This window comes from Helianthus annuus, chromosome 14, assembly GCF_002127325.2.
Source record: "Helianthus annuus cultivar XRQ/B chromosome 14, HanXRQr2.0-SUNRISE, whole genome shotgun sequence".
Taxonomy (NCBI): Eukaryota; Viridiplantae; Streptophyta; class Magnoliopsida; order Asterales; family Asteraceae; genus Helianthus; species Helianthus annuus.
In genome coordinates, this window is record NC_035446.2 from 115,859,092 (window position 1) to 115,884,846 (window position 25,755).

At 39.6% G+C, this 25,755-nt stretch overlaps 1 protein-coding gene across 1 annotated transcript; it reads left to right on the forward strand.

Annotated features, from left to right (window-relative positions):
* Window positions 1–631: 631 nt before the first annotated feature.
* On the forward strand, window positions 632–7,315 carry LOC110909139 (receptor-like cytosolic serine/threonine-protein kinase RBK1). The gene is made up of 7 exons (XM_022154153.2): window positions 632–865; window positions 1,027–1,536; window positions 5,564–5,821; window positions 5,909–6,063; window positions 6,133–6,348; window positions 6,536–6,685; window positions 6,780–7,315. Exons 1-7 carry the CDS (start codon window positions 859–861, stop codon window positions 6,930–6,932), a joined length of 1,449 nt encoding a protein of 482 aa, XP_022009845.1. The 5' UTR covers window positions 632–858; the 3' UTR covers window positions 6,933–7,315.
* Window positions 7,316–25,755: the final 18,440 nt, after the last annotated feature.

Genomic DNA, 25,755 nt, shown 5'->3' on the forward strand with positions numbered 1-25,755 from the left:
ACCTTTTTTAACCGACCCAAAGATTTCTTTATCTTACTTAGAAAACATCAAACTTATACATGTTACATTTGAAAAAGAAAAAAAAGTAAAGCGCAAAAAACCTGATTATTAATTCGATTACGTATTTTACTTATTCTTTTAGAAATGAAAACTAAAAACTACATGACGTTTTCGTTGTCATGATTGTCTCATTTTACCTTTTAAGTTCTTATAAGTTAACAAATACATAAATCATCATTAGTTATGTTATCTAATTCGACCAAAACCAAAAATTTGAATGTCGAGTTAAGCAAGATTTCACCATAAAAAAACCAAATATAATTAAAGAAAAAGTAATAAAATTTCAAGAGTTCTGGGATCATTACCCGATTCGAGTCAAACAAAAAATTTAAATGTCAAGTTAAGCGACATTCCATCATCGAAAAAAACCAAGCGTAATTAAAGAAAAGTAATAAAGATCAAGAGCTCTAAACCCAGATTATTCACAAAATCTCATTTATAACAAAATAAAATATAAAAAGAAATAAAATTACTGACTCCACAAGACATTAAATTTGGTGAAATTGGCGCCGGGAAAAGACACAATACCCTTTTTTATTGGAGAAGCTTTATAAATATGGACACCATATTCCATTCCATCCAAATTCCTAATCCATACCATTCCATTCCATTCTCCCCTAAATATCTCCACTCCATTCAAAGCATAATTCCATCCCAAGATATCCCATTCCCTTCATAACATTTTCCGGCCACCGTCTCCTCCGCCGGAGACCGGCCACACCATGCACCACACCCCTATTTCACCCTATCCCATTTATAACTTCTTCTTATATTAACCCAACCCTAATTCCCGTCCCAATGAAAGGTAATTTAATCTCATTTCATGTTACTTATTTTGATCGTTACGTCTACATAATAATGTTATGAGCCAGTTAAAAATACATGCTTTTGCTATTTAAAAAGCGTCGTAGCGTAGCTTGTTGCCTGTTTACCTTCTAATTTTAATTGTTACTAATTTGTTCGCAGAACAACAACCCCTAAACAATCCCAAAGTCATCCAAATCGAATACAACGATGACAACTACAAACAACAACAACAACAATCATCTCCAAGAGGGGTATTGGAAATTCCGTTATCCGGATCGGATTCCGACAACAGCCGGAGCCTGAGCAGCCGGGGCTCATCTTTCAACGAAAAGTCGCCGGAGATGGAAACCGAATCAGACTCTGCAACCGAGTGCGGCGGAGATGAGGAGGAGGGCGGCAGGCCGGGGCTGATTAGCTCGTCGTCGGTTGCACAGGATGTGCGGTGGCGGCATTTGGTGTGCAGTTTGAAGTGGAAGTCGTTTAAGCGGTTTTCGACGGTGCCTTTGGTGGCCGGATATGAGATGTCTAGGAAGAGTTTGATGAGGAGGTTGGGGAAACATCATGTTAGCGAGGAGATGGTGGATGGTGTAAGGTGGACTGTGCCAAAACCGTCGTGGCGGAATTTCACGTTTGATGAGCTTTCTGCTGCCACCGGTGGTTTCAGCCTCGGTAAGTTTTTATAGAATATTACGGTTTATGCTTTTGCTGCAAGAATAGTATTTTAAACTTTTGTTGTGAATTTGAGTTAAAATTGTTTCGGGTCGAGCCGGTGGTTTTCTTTAGAAAGATAGTGGGTCGGGTCTCTAGCGCCGCCTGCGTTCATAGGCGTGAGTGACTTTTTGTCATTGGTTTTATTTTGCTGATCAGGCTTTTGGTGGTTGTTAAAAAAACAACTTTTAATTCAAATAAAGAATAATATATTTTATTTTATTAAAGAATAATAATAGGAATAAATGGGAATATCTTACGTGAAGTAACCAGGGAATCAATAGATTTGTATTTACGTTTACTTAAATTTAATAATATTTTATAGACTTGTGACATATCTGAAGTTATTTTGCCTATAGTAATAGTTTGCTACGAGCCTATGACTTGAATTGTGGCTATGTAGTTCTAGAAAACAATTACTCGTGTCATTAAAGATTTAACTAAATTGCTCACGATTCTAGTCTATTGGTAGAGTCATCTTTATATCTATTAACCAGGTTAGAATTCTTGTTGAAGAAATAAATATCAAATAGGTACACATGATAATTAAGTCATTATAACATTATACAATTATACAATGTATAAAATAAAAATATCATTGAAAATTTAACTTTTTAAAATTTTAAGTTAAGAGATTAATACCAAATGGTCAAATAAGAGAAGTGAGAATAAATTTGGCTTACTGAAATGTGTCATGTAACGCAATCAGATGCTTATAAATGAAATATAAAATAGCCAGTAATGAAAATTAAGAAATATAATACGAAAATGTGCAATAAGTGAAGTTGAAAAAAAATATTTGACTCATAAAATTGTTATACATGAATTAAATAGCTACTTATCTAGTGGTATCCATGATAGATATATTGTTTTGCCGTTAGGGACAACTTGATTTATTTATATTAACAATAAAATGCACGGATAGTTCATGTGGTTTGGTGAAATTTCACATTTACTTCTTAATTTTTCAGAATTACACTCTTAGTATCTGTGGTTTAATAAGTTGTTACTCGGATAGTCCCTAAAGCGGATGAAGGTTACTCAGACAGTCCCTGTGGTTTGACAAGTTGTTACTCGGATAGTCTTTGTGGTTTGACAAGTTGTTACTCGGATAGTCGTTGTCATTTCACACCCGCTTAACCAGAAAAAACTAACCTCCATTCGCTTTGGGGACTATCCGAGTAACAACTTGTCAAACCACAGGGACTAAGAGTGTAATTTTGAAAAGTTTGAAACTAAAGGTGAAATTTCACCAAACCACAGGGACTATCCGTGCATTTTACTCTTTATATTAAAAAAAGGATTATGTAAATACGCACATTGACAAATCTTGTTAATTAATAACCTTGGGGATAGAGAATTGTATACCGGTCAATGTGAAACGAACCCACAGGGCACACCTTTTTGGACGTTTGATTTTTTCATACCTTTTGCAAGTCACGAGGGATGCATGCTTAGGTTGGAGGGTGTGGTATAAAGCCTTTAGGGGCTTTATCACGTTGTCTCATCGTCACGTCACACAGGGGGTCCTTTAACTTAGAGGGTGTGATTTAGGGGGTGTTTGGCCTAGTTTTTATTTTTTGGCTTATGCTTATATTTTAAAGTAGCTTATAGCTTATTTTCTATCATTCGATAAGCTCTTTTTAATGTGTTTGGATTAGCTTATAGCTTATTTATATCATTTGCCCTTACACAAAGAAGGCTTCTTCAAATAAGCTAAAAAACCATCATCAAATAAGCTTATTCAAATTAGCTTATATAAGCTAATAAGCATAAGCTTAAAAAGCTAAACCAAACATCAAATTAAGCTTATTTTGTAAAAAAAGCTAAAAAAAGCTATAAGCTTTGTTAAAAAAGCTAGGCCAAACACCCCCTTAACTACCTACTTTATAATATTGCGCCCCCATTTAACCACCATAAACTTCGAAAATGCCAAGGATCTCGCTACTGAAGAAGGATCCCCCCCCCCCTAACTCCGGCGGTGTGGATGATGGCACCCCGAGGGCGCTATGGAGGCTGAGGTGGCGCCCCCCACACCCATGGGCCTTACCATATTTTCACCAACTTCCATTTTAGGAAAGAAAAAACGCTGTTCAATTTTTTTTAATTGTTATGATAACTAAACGTTTAAAAATGTTTTTATGCCTTAAATAATGATATTAGTGAAAATCTAGTTTACCTATAATGTAGTGTAGTCAAATCTTCTATTCAAGCTGTTGACTTTATTGCAGTCAATGTGTCCTGTCCTATTCAAGGTTTACCATCCCTGTTTGCTAGACTATCTTCAATGCATCCATTGGAGGGATGCCCTTACAAGCCTTTGAAGATCCTTACCAGTAGAGTGCACATATTCTAACGTGCCCTTAGGTTAGATGCCCTTGCACAAGGGCATGGGTTTGCCTCGGTTCATGCGATGAGGTGGGCCCAAAGTAAAAAAAAGAAATGTTTTATTTAAATATTGTGTGTAAGACTGCGGGGTATGGTGGAGCTTGGGTTGGGCGTGGGTTGGGGCAATTGCTGACACGTGGATGTTAACCCAAACCCAAGTTTTAATGGGGTATGGTGGGCCTTGGGTTGGGCGTGGGTTGGGCCGGCGTGGCCTAGCCACATCATCATTTTTTTTAATATATATTTAAATTAATTAAAAACATAAAAAAAACATATGTTTTTTAAATACATAAACAAACATAATAATTATTAAAATAAAAAAACAATCATTTTTCGTCGTCTTCGTCGGTTTCGAACCCAGGAATCGTTGAAACATGTTCCACCAAATCAGATCGAAGGTTGTGATGTATATCCCTTGACTTGATCCAAAATTCATTAACCGCTTTATCTTGGTCTGTTACGTTACCTGGTTGGGAATCATCGTCATCATAGTGGGTAACGACCGCTCTACCTTCGTCCTCCAAAATCATGTTGTGAAGAATGATACATGTGTACATCACGTTTCCAATCTGATTCTTGTCCAATAGTCGACAAGGCATTTGTAATACATGTGTACATCACGTTTCCAATCTGATCCATATTGTCCGAACTATTGCCGTACGCTAACTGCCTAAGTGCGGCCGTGACCTTTTGCCACGTAGTAAATCCTAATTGCCCGGTTACATCGGGTTTTTGTTGAAAATAAACATACTTCTCCTCAAGATCTCTAGATATCCTTAAAAATAAGTTTCTACTCATACGAAAACGGCGTCTAAACATTTTTTCATCATACTTAGGTTCAGCTGAGAAGTAATCGCTTACCAACAAATCGTTAGCGGTAACCCGTTCACGAGCGATGTACCTTCTTCTGCGTTTAGGTTGTTGACTCTCTTCCTCCTCCTCTTCGTTTTCAACGATAACTTTCACCACCGTCGCGATCGTTTGTAGAAATATTTCCGCCCCATCGTCAGATGATGATGACGATTCAGTATAACTTGAAGAACTCATGGCGAGATTGTGTTTTATGTGTTTGATTTTGTGTGAGAAAAATGATAAATATTGTAAAGTATTTATAAAGGAAGAATTTTTTTTTTTTTTAATAGCCCAACGGCTAGCCTGGTTTGGCCATTCACAACCCGCCATGTCAGCTTGGCCAGACCGCCCCACGCCCGGCTTGAAACCCACGAAAAAGGGGCCACGCCCAAACCCATGCCCACCCGGGGTGGTGGCTTGGGCGTTTTCAGCCCACCCACGCCCAAACCCCCGCCCCATACCCCGCAGTCTAATGGATATGTGATGAGGTGAAAATTAAGAAGGGTGAGGATATTTGTACGGTTGGAGATGAAATTGAGGTTTTTAAGGATTTGTAAGGATATTATGTGGCAGATGATGTGGCAGCTAAGGGCGTCTAAGGGCACGTTTAGCATTAGAGATAGTCTTACATAGACTAATTATTTTTTTATTGTATTAAGCGAAATGATTTCATTTCATAGACTTATTTCCCTATACTTATGCTTACAATTCATTGATTTTTCATGGCGTTGATACGTGTTTTACATAGATAATTTGGTGGGCCGAGGTGGGCACGCTGAAGTGTACAAAGGACGCTTACCCGATGGCCAACTCGTTGCCGTGAAGAAAATAACAAAGAAAGAGAAAAAAGATGAAGACCGAGTTGAAGATTTTTTATCTGAGCTCGGGATCATAGCTCATATCAACCATCCAAATGCAGCTCACTTGATTGGCTTCAGTTCTGATACTGACTTACATCTTGTTCTCCAATTTGCGCCACACGGCAGCCTTGCAACTTTACTACATAGTACTTACATTATTAATCCATCTCTACGACTTTTTAAGATAGTCAGCTGGAATAACCTAGTGTTAACCAGTGTTTCATCATGTACAGATAGTAAAGAAAGATTAGACTGGGGGCTAAGGTTTAAGATAGCCATTGGCATTGCAGAAGGATTGTTGTATCTTCATTGTAAATGTCAAAGGAGAATAATTCACCGCGATATCACGGCTTCAAATATCTTGTTAATGGAAGACTATCAACCTCAGGTTAATATAATTTCCTCTTTAGTTACATATTATCGATTCACTAATGTTGTTCATCTTTTGTGTGTCTAGATATCTGATTTTGGGCTAGCAAAATGGCTCCCTGACAAATGGCTTCACCATATTGTTTCCCCAATTGAAGGGACCTTTGGGTACATGGCACCCGAGTATTTCATGCATGGAATCGTTCATGAGAAGATCGACGTGTTCTCTTTTGGAGTTCTTTTGCTTGAGCTTCTTACTGGTCGACGCGCAGTTGATTCAAGCAGGCAGAGTCTTGTAATATGGGTATGCTAATTTCTTTATAAAAAAAATCAATCTTTATAACCTATGATATCAGGGTATGTTAATTTCTTTACAAAGAATCAATCTTTATAACCTGTGATATCAGGGTATGTTAATTTCTTTATAAAGAATCATTCTTTTTTAACATGTGTTATCTATATATGTACATAAACTGCTTTGGTTTGTATAGGCAAAACCGTTTTTGGAGCAAAGAAATGTTAAAGAGCTCGTGGATCCTCGTTTAGAAGGCGAGTATGAAATGATTCAAGTAAAGCGTGCCATGTTAGCAGCTTCAGCTTGCATTCATCATTTGCCTAGCGTCCGCCCGAACATGAAACGGGTAAGTTGGAAGAAACTTGGAAGACCTAACGGTTACAAATTCGGAGCAAGTTTTCTAATTGTTGGTTGGTTAATTTTATTATAATGTCATACAGGTTATGGAGATGCTGAAGGGCGAGAGGTCGGAACCAAAACTAAAATTAGGTGGGGGCCGACAATTGCTAATCGATGCATGTGACTTAGACGATTATTCGTCAACCACGTACCTAAAAGACCTAAATCGACACAGGGAACTTGTGATGGAGTGATGATTAGAGATGGTGTGCAAGCAAGCACTATAATTTTTGTTTTGTATGTGATGTTTTGGGTTGAGGGAGGAGTTGTGTGTATATTGTTGGGCCGGTGGTGGGCCTAGAAGAAACTCCTTTTAGAAGTTTTAGGGCCATGTCTTGTTTTAGTTGTGGCTTTAGATGGGGGCCCAATAGGATATATGGCTATCCCATGTTTGCTTCTAAAAGAACCACCTTGATACACCACCATGTGCAACATATTATTCAAGCCCGAGTTTATAATGGGCCGAGCTCAATTCGGATTTGCAACGCGCCCATCTTGTAATCATACTAGTATATTGAACAGCTAAAATCATTTTCTAGCTCTTTAGGCCATCATATAGCTATTTTTTGTTTTATTTTATTGATATGTCCGGTCAGTATCGATGCCTCCTACTTTTATATGGTGTATCCGCCACTTGGTAGAAAGCATTTTTGTTACGAGACTTTTGGTGAGCATACGTGGGGGTGGTAACTCTTGACACGTTACAAAAATAATTAGATTCCGGGTTCTTATTGCCAACACGTTTAACCTCTTTAATTGGTCGTTGACATGGCCAAGACGTCTTATTAAACATATTGACTTGCCAACCTGTTTAAATTGAGCTAAGAATTTAATTAGGTCAACCCATTACGGCCCGTTTAACCTATTCTTCACAACTCGTCAACATGTTTATGACTCGCTTACTGTGCTTACAACTTGATTGCAACCCATCAAACCGTGTGAGTCATTTATATAAATGGGGTACATTGGTCTTGTTCAGTCACACACTTTTGAATGTGTCCGGTTACAACTGTCGTATTTGAAATGAAAATGTAAATAAACAATTAGAAAAAATACAACAAGGGCTCTTTAAAAAAAAAAAAGAAAAAAAAAACCAGTGTTGTTTTTTGAAAAGGCCTTGCAAATAATCATATATGATGCACTTATTAAAGCCCATAAACCAAAAGGTAAGAGAGCTTGGGCCTTTGAGGCTCATCATACAATTTCAAATTCGGTGTTAAAAAAACTTGTTCTACAACTGGAATTGATAAGGAACCCGTTGACAAGAACCAGAACCGGTCAAACCCAATCTTTTACTTTTTCAAACCGGTTCCAACTCAAACCAGTATTGACTTTTGTTGACCCAAATCATAACTGGTTCCAATCGAATTGGTTTGTGAACAAAAAAAAAAAAAAAGGGTTTTGTATGCCGCTAGTCGATGAGTTGTCTATGATTTACTGATGTTAGAACTTTACCTCGAACCGTAATATATTGTGAATTATATGGTACAGTTTGAAATGATAAAAAACTATACGACAATTTATCACAAGTTTAGCAAAACATAGTAAGGTACATGTTGTTATTTAAAGATACGAGAAATGCACAAAACTACTAAATTTCAAACGAGTATAGGAAGTATGGGCAAGTATAAACACGAAAACAAATGTACAAATTTTAAATAACATTATTTTCTGCTTTTGATCATGAAATGTGTGACCATCAGATTTGATATAATGAATTCGGTGTAATTATATTAATTTTAACTAGAGTAAAATGTCAAAATGGTCCTTCAGTTTTTGTCATTTTTGTCACTTCAGTTCAAAAATGAAATCTTTTGTATCTGGTTCTCTGAGATTTCATTTTTGTTGTCATTTTCATCCAATTGACTAACTGGGTTAGAATTTTTTTTGTTAACTTCTTCCCTGTTTTCGTTTTCCTCTTCTACTTAAAATATATTATGGCATATAATGATGATTATACCCTTCATTTAAATGAGGAAACTGACAAAAAGGGAAGAAGTTAACAGAAAATTCTAACCCAGTTTACCAATTAGATGAAAATGACAACAAAAATGAAACCTTAAGGACCCGGATATAAAACATTTCATTTTTGGACTGAAGTGTAAAAAGTAGTCTAAACTCAAGGACCATTTGGACACTAACTATTTATAAAAATATACACTAAAGACACACTTCCCTAAAATCTAAACAACGTGTACGCTTTTTTCAACTATTTAAATAATAGTTTTTTATTTTAACAATGTATAGTTGTTTTTTTATGGCAAGCCCACACTTAGCCCATGTATAGTACTAACCCCCGTAACCTCAACATAGCCCATGTATAGTACTAACCCCCCATAACCTCAACTACATAACCCATCACATACCCCACAAAACACATTACTCAACACACCTTCACCCACATAACATCCCTTCTCCCACCATCTACGGCTTCAAAATTCTCAACCTAGAGCGCCGAGAGGGGGAGGAGGGGGGGGGGGGGAGGGGCGGTGTTACCGGCGCTAAAGGGCGCAGTGTGCTCCATCACCCCATGGTCGCGCTCCCATCGTATGGCCTTAAAATCACCCTTAAAATATATAGTGCACGCTTTATAGAATTCAAATCACACCATTTTAATAAAAATCAACACTATGCTAATAAGCTAAACATCGTGTATATAATATTAGAGCAACACCAATAAGTGATTTTTTTCATGTTTTTACATGTCTATGTGGCATATTTAGATGTTTTTGTTATTGTGTGTCACATATTTGGTATCTATTTTTGTAGTGTTGTTTTTCTACGAAAACAAGGAAAAATGAACAAATGTGGGACCATTTGAATGAGAGTGGGGTTGGGTATTAATTTTTTTTTAAAGTGGTGATGATGTTATAAAATTTTTGAATGTTTTCTTACTAGGTGAGTTTTGGTGTTTTTGAAAAATAACTATGACATGACACGATTTTATGTGTTTTTAGGTTTTTCTTACTGTGTGGATGGTGTTGCATAATGTGAAAACGGGTATGGGCAATGTGTAAAATGTAGGGTAGTAGTAGGTAATCAATATAAGATATAAGGATTGTAAAGAAAATGATTTTGTATGAGCCAATGGGTGAAGGGGATGCACGTGCGGCCAGCCCAAGATCATCGAGTAAAAAGATACCGTGCACGTGGCTTACTAGTCAAAGGTCAAAAGCCACAACTATTGAACACTACGAACCCTAACCTTTTAACATAAAATAATCTAAAAATACACATTTTGCCTATAAATAAATACGAAATTACAGCACATAATACGCCGTAGATAAGAAGAATGACGACGAAAAGGGGATGCATCCAACTGACAAAATCTATAATTCTTCCTTCCATTTGAATATTTGCTTAAATACATCAATCAATAATTGTTACAAGTATTAAATATAATATATACAAAACGATTTTTTCAGAACTCGTTTTATCATAATTTGATTAACTTATCTCCGCCAATTAAATATTTAATCAATTGTTCAAAAGCTTTGATGAATTACTAATAAATAAATGATATTAGCAACTAATGGAAAGAAGCTTTGTTGTACTCGGGAGTATTTAGATATCAACCAACACTAGGTTCACACTAAAGCAACACATTAGATATCAACCAACACTAGGTTCACACCAAAGCAACACATATATCGGGATATTAATTAATTGTTAGTTTAGAGACTTTTTTATGTGTATGTACATCTTTGTGTATACACATAGAGTTTGTATATATATACATAGAGTTCGGATATGGCAAAAAGAAATAAAATTGTGAAAGGTGTAGGGATTCAATATAAAGTGTCACGCATTCAAACTAAAAAAACATATGTACAAATTAAAAAAAAAAAAAAACACAATAGACAAGGTTAAAACATGTACAAACTAAAAAAACATAATGGCCAAACTATAACACACATGTGAAGACCAATAACATGATAGACGAACAAAAAAAATACAATGCACTAAAATAAACCTAGTTAACACGTATTTCTTTTTCCAGTTTTTATATAATAATATAATACTCATATCAATGCTTAAAAAATCGTTCGTTATTATGGTGTAATGTTTTGAGAAAAATAATATATAAAAAGTTATGAACGTTTAATGATGATAGATGAATATGCATACGTCTTGCATATTACTTTAAAAAGTCAAACAAATGTAGGTTATTTCTTTTAGACCTTTCTCCATCTTTTTCAACGTGACTTGCATGTAATTCCTTTCCCAAACTAATCTCAACCCTCCATATTCAAGATCAATATATCATGTTTGTCACGATTTTTAGCTTTTTATATTAACCCAACATTACATGCTTAATTGTGGAATGAAAAGCCAGATAATACTGCCCTAAATGGATGTACTTCGATCTGGAACCCGGGTCTCCGTCTGAACAGCTGAAGTCGGTGGAAGCCCAACGTTTTGATCTACTGCCGTAAAAAAAATACATATATGGGGGGATAGAGCATGGTCCTCCCAACCGCCGGAGTGATCCCACTTCGGGAGCCGCTACCCGACCAAGCTAGCTCTGCGGTGAATTCCTCTTACCAAGTTCTTATCCTGGGCGACATATGTCACTCCCAAGACTCGAACCCGGGACCTCTGGGAAGAGGTGGGTGTCGGTAGCCAACTGGGCAACCCCGGTTGGTTAAAAAAAATACATACCGTCTCTCCCAGGAGGAAACCACGCAACAAGTGATAATGTAAAACCCCCTCGCCTCACTCCATTTTTTGCACCAACTGGGAAGTGAACCTGAGTCTTTTATAAAGAACCCAGGCGTCGTTCCACCTGAGCCAGAGATCATTGGCACCTACACACATATATTTGCCTAAAAACTCTAAAACACACTAAACGTCACTGATATTTGTATATCTACACATATGTAGGTTAAAAAAATATGTTAATGTCCTTGATTGTTCACATGCGTAGCCGTATAGACCAAAACGTAAACATACTATTAAAAATGTATATATACATATGTTCATGTATGTGAAAATTCTAAAACAAACACCATTAGACTGAACGGTGTGGACGGCGTTGAAGCTGGCTTGAAGCTTTTGCTGGAAATTTAGTGAAAATGAGTTTTTCACTAAATATTTTGGACATCAATAATATTTATATATGTGTTGTATAAATAATTATTTATGGGTTTGTGTTCAAACTATGTCCAAATAGAGCTAAGATGAATGAGATATAGAAACTTGAAGTTGTATGTTTGGAACAAACAAAGATGAGAAAAATGGATTAAGTTTTGTCAACTTGTCCCACGTAGGTGGGATGACAAAAGTTGAAGTGGTTTATAAGGAGGAGCACTCCTTGTATATTGTTTCCTTAAAGGCAAACAGAACACTAGTGGGGACCCTAAAGGGTGCGGAGCACACACGCACGCGCATGAGGTGGGTGATGGTCGCAATGTGGCGCACTTTTCACTTGGCACACCGCCTTTGTATTTTTGTCTATGAGCGTGTGGTTAGATACATAGCGGATCTGCTTATGGCGCACCCATGGGTGGCGTAGGCGGATGCCATGGCATGGCACATGTCAATGCGGTGCGAGCTCCTTAGGCGCACGACGCACGACGCACGTCATTGGCTAGGGCGAAGAGTGCAGGTGGCGCACGAGTATGGATAACGCATGACCAGATGGGTGGCGTAGGCGGATGCCATGGCATGGCACATATCAATGTGGTGCGAGCTCCTTAGGCGCACGACGCACGTCATTGGCTAGGGCGAAGAGTGCAGGTGGCGCACGAGTATGGATAGCGCATGACCAGGTGGCGTCCTGGTATGCGTAGCGGCATCAGCATGGCGTGTGGCTATCTGTCCGCGCGAGTTTTAGTGTAGTGCGCGCGTATAGCATACGGGCGGAGTATGACACGCATAGGCGCATGTCCGACTATATAGTGTGCAGCTCACTTGCAGGCTGGTCACGGTCAGTCAACCTAATTTTTATCAGTTACGAGATCGTCATGAATTAATATGACAGTTACGTTGACCACTTCAATTCCAGTTTAATCCAATTAAAACCTACTTATTACAAGATTGATTGTCTTGTAGTTACAAATTATTTATCTTGTTTAATATTGTAATTATTACAAGATTAAATGAGTTTTAATACATTGTGTATAAGTAAAATGACATAGGTCCATTGTAAAGCGACCAGACGAAAAATTATACACATACGATGATCATCTTGGTTCTATGAAATTTAGAGAAAGTGTATTCTCTAAATTATAATTTCACACAACTTCATCTATTTTCTAATTTTATGAACACCAAATTATACCCGGTGTAATCTCGTGCGTGAGAGGCATCTCCGGCAGTACAACTACTGTTTCGATTGTTGTATCCTGAAAACAGACCGTCTGAGAGGAGGCGCGAAATCTGTTTTAAGGGCCCCGTGTCAAACACGATTCTCAACCAAAACCTTCATCTTTTTTATGTTCATTGTTGCAGTTCATAAGGTGCGGTTGAAGTTCTTCCAAAGACGCTGACTTGAATCAAGATTGGTACAATTAAATTGTATATTACATTTTTTAGTTTTGTAACCGGTATTGTACTAGTCGAATTTCCCACGAATAACGAGAGTCACGTTATTATATATTTGTAATATATTTTAATAAAAAGTGAACCTAGTTCCTACATCTTTAACAACGCCGGCACACCGGCCCGTCAGGTAGCATGGGTACGACGTGGGGCGGGTGGTGGTGGGTTTTCTCAATGGCATGAGGACAAATAGAGGTGGCGATGTGTGGTTGGTTGTAATGGCGGATCTAAGAACTTTTTTCACTGGTTTCCTTTTGGTAGATTTTCACTAATTCTCACTATTTTTTATCCAAATCATACGAGGTTCTCACTAATTTTTCTCATTTTTTTCTAAATCGAATAGGTCCCTGGGAACCCACAAAAGTGGTCTAGATCCGCCCCTGGTTGGTTGTAAAAACCCTCTTCCACACCCGCACCACCCTGTGCTTTTTGGGGCTTGAAGGGGAAAACCCCCTTTATTGATGTAGCTGCCACGTGACGTTTCATGCGCTTTGTTCAAGCCACATGGTACCCATGGTAACGCACCTATGTGTAAGTCTGGTCAATCAGATCGGTTTTGAAACCTGACAACTTCAACCAAGTTTGAATCTTTGAGTTGAATTAATTCTTTGAGTTTTAAGCTTGTATAAACGATATGGTTGTAATTTGTAAAAGTGTAAAACATTTATTCTAACTTTAAGATGTTGAGGTATTACTCTAGGTTTTTTATGGCAAATTTCAATAATCCTATCTTTTCGTATGTGAGACTTAATCTCGAGACCTATAAATTTAAGTGTTTCTAAATGTTTCGTCTTTGTCAATGAACTGTCAATGATTCAATGCCATAGTACCCATTGGTCTCTAGTTTTTATTTTTATTTTTCTAAATAATGAAAATTTTATAAAATTGCATAAACTTCTTTATTTATATATTTTTTTTCAAAGATAAACATACACCAAACCGTGTGTTCTCGAATTAGGTGTAACAAGACTGACATCAATTTAATTGTTGTATTTATACATGAAAAAACAAAGTTGTTTGACGAGAACAGACATGAAGAAGTAGAGGGAGCAAATGAATAAAAAGTCGGAACTAGAAGGGGCAAATATATAAATCCAAGTAGTTTGAAGACCGATGAGGGAGGGGAGACCACAATTGCACGTGTGAAATCACGTGCTGGTATAGAAGGTCGCAAAAGGGGCAAAACGAGTAAAATGCGATGTGGTCGGGTAGGATCGAATCAGCCCCGAGTCCAAGAAAGTGGTTTTGGGGCATGTACACCAACGTGCGTTCCGCCGTTCCGGATCCCACTAATAATAATTACCAAAATTACTTATGTTTCTCTTCAATAGCTAGGTCGGAGGGTGTCGGGTGCCACCAAGCCAACTCAACCTCTAAAGGGGCTCCATCATGGTAACGAGGGAGAAGGACTTTATCAGGTGGGGCCCACTTGATTTAAACTAATGAAATCTTTTTTTTTTTTTTTAATTTTGTTTAATATGAGGCTCTATTCGCACCATGCAAATTAAAGAGGGACGTGATAAAGCCACATGGCTGAGGTGGATCCTAGGTGGCGCTGACGTAGCCTGATAAAGGCCCTAAGAGGCTTCAACCACACTGTAACACCCGTGTTATGAAAGTCAAAGTCCAAGTCAAAGTCAAGTAAGAAAAGATTGCTAATTGCGATATGTCACTCCTTGCTTAACTACTGATTTGACTTCTTTGACTTGTAATCGAATCTTGTATTTTAATTGCTTTAGTTGTATTATGTGGAGTATCTATCAATAATCGAGGATTTATCGCATGTTTTATCATTTTATCGTTTTATCGCTAATCGCATCACCATCGCATTCGCGCCTTGGTTGTTAGATTCTGAATATTGTTTTACGTGTGTGCGTTACTTATGTGTTGCCTGTGCATGTTTACTTTATGTTTGTGGTGATTAATCGAAACGAAATCGCAACTCTATTGCAACGCAATTGAATCGTAAACGCTAAACGCAAGTTATTTATGATGATTGTATGTTAGATATAGTATTTGTGTGGTTATTATTCATCTATCGCATCGCTCAATCTACACACGCTTAAACGCATCGCAACGCTCGACACGCGAAACGAAACGCCGAAACTCAAACCGCCGGACCACTTCGATCAAATGGCCAATCGATCGAATGGCCATCCGATCGAGGCGCCATCTGATCGGTGATCCTATCCGACACTTGTACACTTTCCCATTTTGGCAACCTATAAATACCCCCTGTCACATCACAAGCTCTCTCATTCGACCAGCAGCGTTCCAACCCTCTTTTCTCTCGATTTCTCGCGATTCTTGTAAGTTTTCAACTCAAATCTTGTACTTCTATGATCTACACACACTTCTTCATCATTTTCACCTTTGAATCTCAACTTTTAACCGTGAAATCAACGAATTTGAGGTGTTCTAGGGTGATGTCATCATGGAGTTCTTATGAACTTCAAGTTTTGACCTCAATCCACCAAGAATAACTCGGATCTGAAGGATTTCCACATGATTAAACGTTGTTTTCGCATAGATCTAAACATCATCAAAGTTAAACGGATTGAAGGAAACTTTTCCAACCTTCTTTCAACTCTTTTACACTCAATACACTTAAAACCGATAGAATCGGAGCTCATTCAGGCCTTCTACTCATTTCTTAGTGAAGTGTCAATCTGAGATCTGGTTTCTATCAAAGAGACAACCGATTTCGGGTTAAACATGAACAACCGTCACGAACCAGCAAACTGATCTGATTTGGGTGATTCCTGTTCGATCGGGCGACTTGGGACTTGACGAGGTCCCGTTGTTTAGTACGTTGTCATACCATCTCAAGCAAACTGCAAAACTTTCAAAAATAATCAAGTTCAAGACGATCAGGATCGTTGGGACAGATTGCCGTCCGATCGGATTGCCATCTGATCGAACTGCAATCCGATCGGATTGCACTTGGTTCCACACTTAAACTTTTTCTTCAAACTTGCAAAGCTCTGAACGTCGAACGGATTGCCGTTCGATCGGATTGCCATCCGATCGAACGACCATCCGATCAATCGACATTTGGAACTTCGACACTTAATCATTTTCATAAGTTTCAAAGAACATCAGTTTCTAACGGATTGCCATCCGATCGGATTGCTATCCGATCGAGTGACCATTCTGCTGTGAACTTGTTCTCAGTAAGTGTCCTACCAATCGGATAGCTATCCGATCGAACGACCGTTCGATCGACGACCTGAAAGGTCGAGATACTTCTCTGTTTTCAAAATGCTACAACGAAAACTTTAAAGCCATCATACACAAACACATCCTTACCAAACGAATGTCAATCCGACCAAATGGCCATCCGATCGGACGACCATCCGAACGGATTGACATCCGATCGAATGACCATCTGATCGGATTGCCATCCGATCGGATTACCGTTCGACACTTGGTTCACTTTTCACCGTTTATCGCGTCGTTCTATCGCTTATGCTATCGTTAACTGTTCAGGCTAATCTCTCAGTGCTCCCTTCAATCCAAGAGAGTGTTTAGTTGCTAAACACGATCTGTGAGTATACTCGAACCCTTTTTGCTTTACGCACTTTTGGGTGTTACATACGTTACTTATTCTAAATCACAAACGACACACAACGCAAACACTATTTATACGCTGACCGTTATTGCATGCTACGTGTTATTCGATGAATGCTTGTATGTTATGTTAACACAGTGATTGTTGCCTGACACCTTAGCAATGATAGTACTATAGTTTGGACTCAGCACCTGTCGTGGACAGGGGTTGTTAAGGGCTTACTTCACGGGTCCCAGTGGAGATATGTGTTGCGCATTCTACAACCCACAGTCACGTCTGTGCATATTTCTCTGTCGATAACCTACTAGCCTTCACTTTGTTACATGTTACATGCTGGTTATGCGTAAACGATTTCGAACTCTATTATACTACTAAACTTGTATGCTCACCTTTACACTATGTGTATTGACCTCTATTTTTAACGTATGTGACAGGTGTTTGAATGCTTAGGATGCTTGTTTGCTTTCATGGAATCGAGCTTAGGAGAGTCTAGAAACAAACAATTTAAATCTGAGTTGTCGAAACATGATATTTGTCTTTGAGATATCGAAGTCTGTAATAATTGATTTTACTTGATGGGTTATGGTATGGGACATAATATTAACTTTCCGGTAATTTAGTTGTTATGGAATTTCTCTTGGACAATCTGTTTCGCTCAGTGTCGCGCCCCGATGTTTCCGTCATCGGTTGGGGTGTGACAGATTGGTATCAGAGCCATAACTATAGGGAATTAGGCAAGACTCGATCTAGTCTGGGTTGATGTCTTAGGAACGACCTAGTCTATAGTCTAAGTACCAACAGACCGACTTGTGCATACCCTGTAGGGGTTTTGTACGAGCTTACTTGCTATCCTCGCCTCGCAATTATGCTATACTATCACACTGCCTTTCCTAAGGCAGTCGCACTGCACATTATTTTCAAAAATGAATGAATGAGTGATTAGATCGAGATTAGGTGTGAAAACTGCAAACTCTCGACTGGATCGCTTGTTCGACCCGCATTTTTACTATAAACAAGAGAATTTGCGTTGAAACAGGAGTGAAATCCGTACTTCGACGTAAGTATCTCTCTCGATCCCGTGATTCTATCACACAAATAGGAATGTAGTCGCTAAGTTAGGGGTGAAACCCGAACCTTGATGACTTGTTCCACTCTCTATTTTGGTTTTACAAAACTCTCACCAAAGTCTCGATGGATTCCAGCGACTCGAGTTGCGTGAATAACCGAAAGGATGCGTGCCATTCACCGTATGTCAGTGATAGATCACAATCTTTAGGCTAGAAACGCATACTCAAAGTCCTTGAGAATAGTCGAACCACTTTGGGTAGTCAACGTCTATCAAGCCTTAGACAATCTGTTTTTGATTTCAAGCTCGCAATCGCTGATTTTATGTGTTTTCGATTCTGAGCTCGCAACTGCTGACTCTGATATTTGTCGTTTTATGTGGATTTTATGTGTTTTATGTGGTCTTACCTGTTTATGTGTTTCGATTTTTGGTAATTTATACGCTTTTTGCTATTCGCTTTGATCGACACACACAACCCGCACTACACATCTATCTCAATACGCTAACAAATCGCATGCTACGTTACCCGCTTATGCTATACTACTCGCTATGCTACTCGTTGTGTACTCGCTGAACGCAATCGCTATTCTCGAACTCGGGAACTTTGAATGATAGGTGAATATGTACGGCAAATGTAGGTAAATACGTGCAAATATAGTGTGGTTTCTGTGATTTACGTGCTTCTGTGCTTAGGTGATTCTGTGGATTACGTGCCCACGTGTTTAAATGATTAATTGTGTTCCTGAGCTTTAGTAGTATTAAGAGTGTGTGAGGTGAGAATCGATTATATAGTGTCTGAGTCCTATAGCGATGTCTGTTGCAGACAATGTTGTCATTTGGATCGTTTCACTCCCGCTCTGCTCGTCGTAATCATGAGGATAAGCGTATCGCTTCTTTGGTCGCCAAGCAAATTGCGAAAGTCATCCCGCAGATTGTTAGCAAGCTGAATGAAAACGCTAGCAAGTCTTTTGAAGAGTCCAGGACTAATGCTCCTAAATCTACTTTTAGATTCAGGCAGCTCAAAGCCTACGGCCCGAAAGAATTTGCCGGCGAAGATGGGCTTACGGCTATGTTTCAATGGTTTGATTCGATCGAAGTCACCTTGTGCCAGAGTGGCTGTCCGGAAAACCTTCGCATTGTTAATGCTACCGGCGTTTTCCAATCCCGAGCTCTAGATTGGTGGACGGCCGAGAGAAACAAACGAGGGAATAATGCAGCTTATGGGCTAACGTGGGATGAGTTGAAGGACATCATGATGCGCGAGTTTTGTCCTCCCCACGAGCTCCAAAAGTTGGAGGACGAGTTCTGGCATATCAAATAAAAGGATGGCAACAACGCTGGTTTAACTGATCGCTTTAAGCAGCTGAGTATAATCTATACAGGCCAAGTTACTACTCCCGAAATCACCATCAAGAAGTATATCCGTGCTCTTCCGGATTAGGTGGCTTATTTCGTTCAAGCTGCGAAGACGACAACAATTGAGGAAACCTTCTTACTCGCTGTTGAGATAAACGACAAGCGAGTCAAGGCTGGTTACTGGGATAAAGCCTCCAAGAATCTGCACCAAGTCACCGCTGCTCCAACCGCTGAAACCGCCACCGCACCGCAGTCTTCAAAAGTCCTCCCGTCGCAAGAGGAAGAACAACAACAACAGTAGCAAGAATTGCGCTGTCACAGTGGCCGCTCCTCTTCAAGCTATCTCTGCTCAACCGTAGCCTCAACACCGCCAAGTAGCGGCACCGGTTACTCATGCACCGCTGGCTAAGCGTGCATACACTGGTCCTCACCCGGCTTGCCCTACTTGTACTTATTACCATCCAGTGGGAATTGCTTTCAGATACTGTGTGCACTGCAACATGTACGACCATTTTACCGCCAACTGCCTACTGGTCCACGTCAAGCTCCAGCTCAAGCTCCTGCTCAACAAGCTCTACTTCCTGCTCCTCAAGGCCAACAAGCGGCTCCTGCACCCGCAATCCATGCTAGAGCTTGCTTTGCGTGTGGTGATCCCAACCACTTCGCAAACATGTGCCAAAATTGAGTGGTGAAGCAAGAGCCACAACAGCAGCAGCCAGCAACCCGCGAACGTGCTTTCAACATTAACGCCCGCCAGGCTCAAGCAGACAACAATGTGGTTAATGGTACATTCCTTGTGAATGGTATATATGCTTCGTGTTTATTTGATACTGGAGCCGATAACTGTTTTGTGTCGTTAGAATTCGAAAAGCTCCTTAATCGTAAGCGCACCCATCTCCCCTCGACGTTCGATGTTGAAGTTGCCGCTGGAAGAACCGTCGCTGTCAATTCTGTTCTTCGTGATTGTACTCTCGAACTCAACAATCACATCTTTCCTATCGATCTTATTCCGATGCAGCTCGGTAGTTTTGACATCATAGTAGACATGGATTTTCTTCATGAAAATCGTGCTGAAGTTATTTGCTTCGATAAGATGATTCGCTTCTCGCTCGCTAATGGTGATCAACTTTGTGTGTATGGCGAAACTCCTTCGAAATGTCTTAAACTCATGTTGTGTGTCCAGGCTAGCAAGTATCTCCGCAAGGAATACCAAGCTTTCTTAGCACACATTGTAGTAGCGGAGAAAAAGGAAGTTAAGGCAATTGATAAGGTGCCTGTAGTTCGTGATTTTCCTCTTGTATTTCCCGATGATTTACCTGGTTTACCCCCGAGTCGCGATATTGATTTTCGTATCGACCTCATTCCTGGATCCAATCCTGTTGCTAAATCTCATTATCGCCTCGCTCCGTCCGAAATGCGCGAACTCTCGAGTCAACTCCAGAAATTATTTGACAAAAGCTTTATTCTCCCTAGCACCTCTCCTTGGGGCACACCAATCCTTTTCGTCAAAAAGAAGGATGGGTCGTTCCGAATGTGCATCGACTATAGGGAGTTGAATAAGCTGACTATTAAGAACCGTTATCCTCTGCCCCGTATCGATGATTTGTTTGATCAACTGCAAGGTTCTACGTGTTTCTCGAAGATCGATTTACGCTCAGGTTATCACCAGTTACGCATTCAAGAGGAGGATATACCCAAAACCGCTTTTCGCACTCGTTATGGCCACTATGAGTTCGTTGTTATACCCTTTGGTTTGACCAACGCACCCGCGGTTTTCATGGATCTGATGAATCGCGTGTGTAAACCCTTTCTCGACCGCTTCGTCATCGTGTTCATCGATGATATCCTGATCTATTCCAAAATGAAAACCGAACACGCGCAACATCTACGTTTGGTTCTCGAACTGCTCCAAGGGAATAGACTCTATGCCAAGTTCTCCAAGTGTGAATTTTGGCTGGAGGAGGTTCAGTTCCTCGGTCACATTATCAATAGTCAAGGTATTCACGTCGACCCTGCGAAGATCGAAGTTGTTAAGAGTTGGGTTACACCTAAGAACCCGTCTGAAGTCCGTTCTTTTCTCGGACTAGCGGGCTATTATCGCCGATTTATCGAAGGATTCTCAAAAATCGTCGTGCCGCTTACTTCTCTCACGCACAAAGACAAGCCTTTTGTTTGGGGAACTGAACAAGAGACTGCCTTTCGAACCCTCAAGCACATGCTCTGCAATGCTCCCGTGCTCGCTTTACCCGACGAAAATGATGACTTTGTCGTCTATTGCGATGCCTCGAACCTTGGTCTTGGTTGCGTTCTCATGCAACGGGACAAGGTTATAGCATACGCATCTCGTCAGCTCATGACGCACGAGAAGAACGATACGACCCACGACCTCGAGCTCGGTACCGTTGTTTTTACGTTGAAAATTAAGCGACACTACCTTTATGGTACTAAGTATACGATCTTCACAGATCATAAGAGCCTGCAACACATCCTCATCCAAAAAGAATTGAATATGCGCCAACGCCGATGGGTAGAACTTACTGTGAGATTCGTTATCATCCTGGCAAAGCAAATGTCGTTTCGGACGCCCTCAGCAGACGAAGCTATTTGCATAGCGTTCGTAATATCCAAGCCCAGCATCATCTCGAAGCTCTTATCCGTGACGCTCAGCACACTTGTTTTACCGAACGCACCTTGAAGAAAGAAAGGATTCTTAACGATGGCGCCCAGTTGGTGAATAAGTCGAATGGGATATTCCATTATCTAGACCGAATTTGATTTCCCAAGCGCACTAATTTACGACAAATTCTGCTAGACGAAGCCCACAAGTCTCGATATTCTATTCATCCCGGTGCCGACAAAATGTACCAGGACCTTCGCTACAAGTACTGGTGGTCGGGCATGAAGAAAGATATCGCTCTCTACGTTTCGAAGTGCCTGACATGCTCGAAAGTCAAGGCCGAGCATCAAAGACCCTCTGGCTTACTCGTCCAACCCGAGATCCCAATGTGGAAGTGGGAGAGTATAGCTATGGACTTCATAATGAAACTTTCGCGCACGCCATCAGGTCACGACAGCATCTGGGTTGTCGTTGACCGTATGACTAAATCTACTCATTTTCTGCCGATACAAGAAGACTTTAAGGTAGAAAAATTAGCCCGAATCTACACCGATGAGATCATTTGTCGACATGGGTGTCGCAACCCCCGTCTCCTAATTACCCGGGAATGGGTGGCCGCGGCCAGTTTCAGTGGTATCGGTGTTTATCATTTTGGCAGCGGAAATTACATCAGAACCGTAGTTAGGAAATATTTTATCAGAGTAAAATACCACGCTTTTATAATATTAAACACATGTGAAATTCCCAAGTTTCAGGTACACATATTTTATAGGGATAAACCCTATTTTATTTAAATAAAACATCTCTTTATTTTAGGTAACTTTATAGCAACTTTTCCAAGCCTTCAGTGTTGTCCAGCTGGCTTCTAATTTGGCTTTCACATTTGTTACTTGAAACGTGTTTAAAAACATTTTGTCTGTGGGAAATACTGGTGAGCGAATCCCAGTTCAATCAAGATAAGTAAAACCGTTTTAAAGTATTGAGGGCGTTTGCGCAATTACATTTGTTTCCATCTACTTTAATTACCACCCACGGTACTGTCAACCCGACTTGTGGTCATGTTACTACTCACAATGTAATGACAAATTTTGTATACAAAACCCCAACATACCGACGATAATTGTAGAATACAAATACTAAATCATTGTTTAATATAATGTTAATCATATGAGGTTTTGTAAAAACAGTTTGCAAAAAGTTTTACAAAAAGGAGATTACTCACATTGCTGTCTTAGTGTTTTCTTTAAGGATTTCCTGATGATTATCTATTAGTTACACAAATGCACACGCGTTAGTATAATAACCCAATATTTACATTAGTAATACCCTCCCCGAGACGGCATTCCAACGACTACGTCGGGCAGAACCACGACAGCCGTTACGGAACCCTAGATCAATCGGGCAGCGTATCTAATACGTAACCGGGGGTTATGATACTTACAACGAGGCAGAACTTCGTTATTTAGGGGGTATTATTTATCACTTCAGAATTGAGATAGATTGAGAAAATTTTGAGCGAATTGAACTGAAGGCCAACAGCCTCTATTTATTGGGCTGATCCGACATCGGGTCGCGGCCCACGACAGCCACAGCTGTCTTTCTCGCGGCCCGCGAGCTAGGTGGCTAGGGCTTAGCTTGAGTTAGTCACCACTATAGGCTCGCCGGGTGTTGTGCCATGTGGCGGCTCCGGGTAAAGCCTCGTAGCCAGGCCGTCGCACCCCGCATAGGCCTTGTGCCTTCTCCGTCGCGGGCCGCGAGGCCCTATTTTTATTTATTTTATTTTTGATAAAATTAAGGTATTCGGGGTCGTTTTTCGCATACGGGTTGTATTTTATGACGTATTGGGATATTTTAAATATTTTTAGGGTGTCGGATTATTTTGGAGGGTTGTTATATCCTCCCCACCTTGTTTTAGAACTCGTCCTCGAGGTATACTGGAACAAGTGTGGATATTTACTTAGCATCTCTGATTCAAGCTCCCATGTGTATTCTGGTCCTTGTTTAGAATCCCATTTCACTTTGACCAGAATTAATCTCTTGTCTTTGAGATTCTTGACTTTCCTGTCTTCAATCTGTAGAGGCCTTTCTACAAATTTAAGCTTTTCATTTACCTCTATGTCCTTAAGAGATACTACCAGTGATTCATCGGCTAAGCACTTTTTGAGATTGCATACATGAAATACATCATGTATTCCTGCCATTTACTCTGGCAGTTGTAGCTGATAGGCTACAGGTCCTATTCTTTTAATAATTTCAAAAGGTTCAACATACCTGGGGCTTAGTTTTCCCTTTTTGATGAATCTTACCACCCCTTTCCAAATTCGAGACAATCTGCTGAAAGCTCGGAGCCGTCAGAAAAGTTACGCCGATAGACCCCGCAAGCCCCTTGAATTTGACGCTGGTGATCACGTACTCCTAAAGGTATCACCTTGGAAGGTTGTGATCAGATTCGACATCATTCTTGATTACTGTTTCTTGTGCTTTTCTAATCTGTTCATTTAAATCTACATGTAGATTTAATTTAAGAGAACGTACTCTTTTTGGCTTTTCATGATACTTTCGACTTAAAGCATCAGCTACCACATTTGCCTTTCCTGCATGATACTGGATATTACAATTATAATCACTAAGTATCTCCATCCAGTTTCTTTGCCTCATATTCAACTCCTTTTGTCCAAAAACATACCTTAAACTCTTATGATCAGTGAACATGGTAAACTTACTATGATAAAGGTAATGTCTCCAAATCTTAAGGGCAAAACTTATGGCTCCTAATTCCAAATCATGGGTTGAATAATTCTCTTCATGATTCTTAAGTTGTCTAGATGCATAATCTATAACCTTTTGACGTTGCATTAACACACATCCATAACCTAACTTAGAAGCATCACAATAGACTACAAAGTCTTCAGTTCCTTCTGGTAACGCTAGTATGGGTGCGTTGGTTAATCTTTGCTTAAGGATTCTAAAGGCTTCTTCTTGTTTTGTTCCCCATTCAAACTTAACAAATTTACAGGTTAGCTTAGTTAAGGGAATGACTATTCTAGAAAAATTACGAATAAACCTTCTATAATAACCAGCCAATCCTAAGAAACTTCTAACCTCGGTTGGTGACTCAGGGGTTTTCCATTTAGTAATTGTCTCGATCTTGGTGGGATCCACATGAATTCCTTCATGATTGACTAGATGTCCAAGAAACTGTACCTTTTCTAACCAAAACTCACACTTTGAAAACTTTTCATAAAGCTTTTCTTTTCTCAATAAACTTAGAAGTGCGTGCAAATGCTTTGCATGTTCCTCTTTACTCTTAGAGTAAATGAGAATATCATCTATAAAGACAATTATGAATTTATCCAAATATGGCTTACATATTCGGTTCATCATGTCCATAAATGCGGCTGGGGCGTTGGTTAAACCAAATGGCAGGACAGTAAATTCATAATGGCCATACCTTGTCCTAAATGCGGTCTTAGGAATGTCCTCTTCCTGTACCTTTAATTGATGATATCCTGACCGTAAATTGATCTTTGAGAAAAATCGAGCTCCTTGCAATTGATCGAACAGATCATCGATTCTTGGTAGTGGATACCGATTTTTAATCATGACCTTGTTCAATTCACGGTAGTTAATGCACATACGCATTGATCCGTCTTTCTTTTTAACGAATAAGATCGGTGCTCCCCACGGTGATGAACTTGGCTGTATGAATCCTTTCTCCAACAATTCGTCTAACTATTTTTTTAACTCTTGCATTTCTGCGGGTGCCAATCGATAAGATGCTTTGGCAATCGGTGTTGTTCCTGGTAGCAGGTGGATTCTGAATTCAACTTCTCTGTCTGGCGGTAGCCCTGGTAATTCTTCTGG

Coding starts and splice junctions, on each gene's coding strand:
- LOC110909139 (XM_022154153.2), top strand. Junction 5,822..5,908: donor CCTTGCAACTTTACTACATA/GTACTTACATTA, acceptor CATCATGTACAG/ATAGTAAAGAAAGATTAGAC. Junction 6,686..6,779: donor TCCGCCCGAACATGAAACGG/GTAAGTTGGAAG, acceptor AATGTCATACAG/GTTATGGAGATGCTGAAGGG.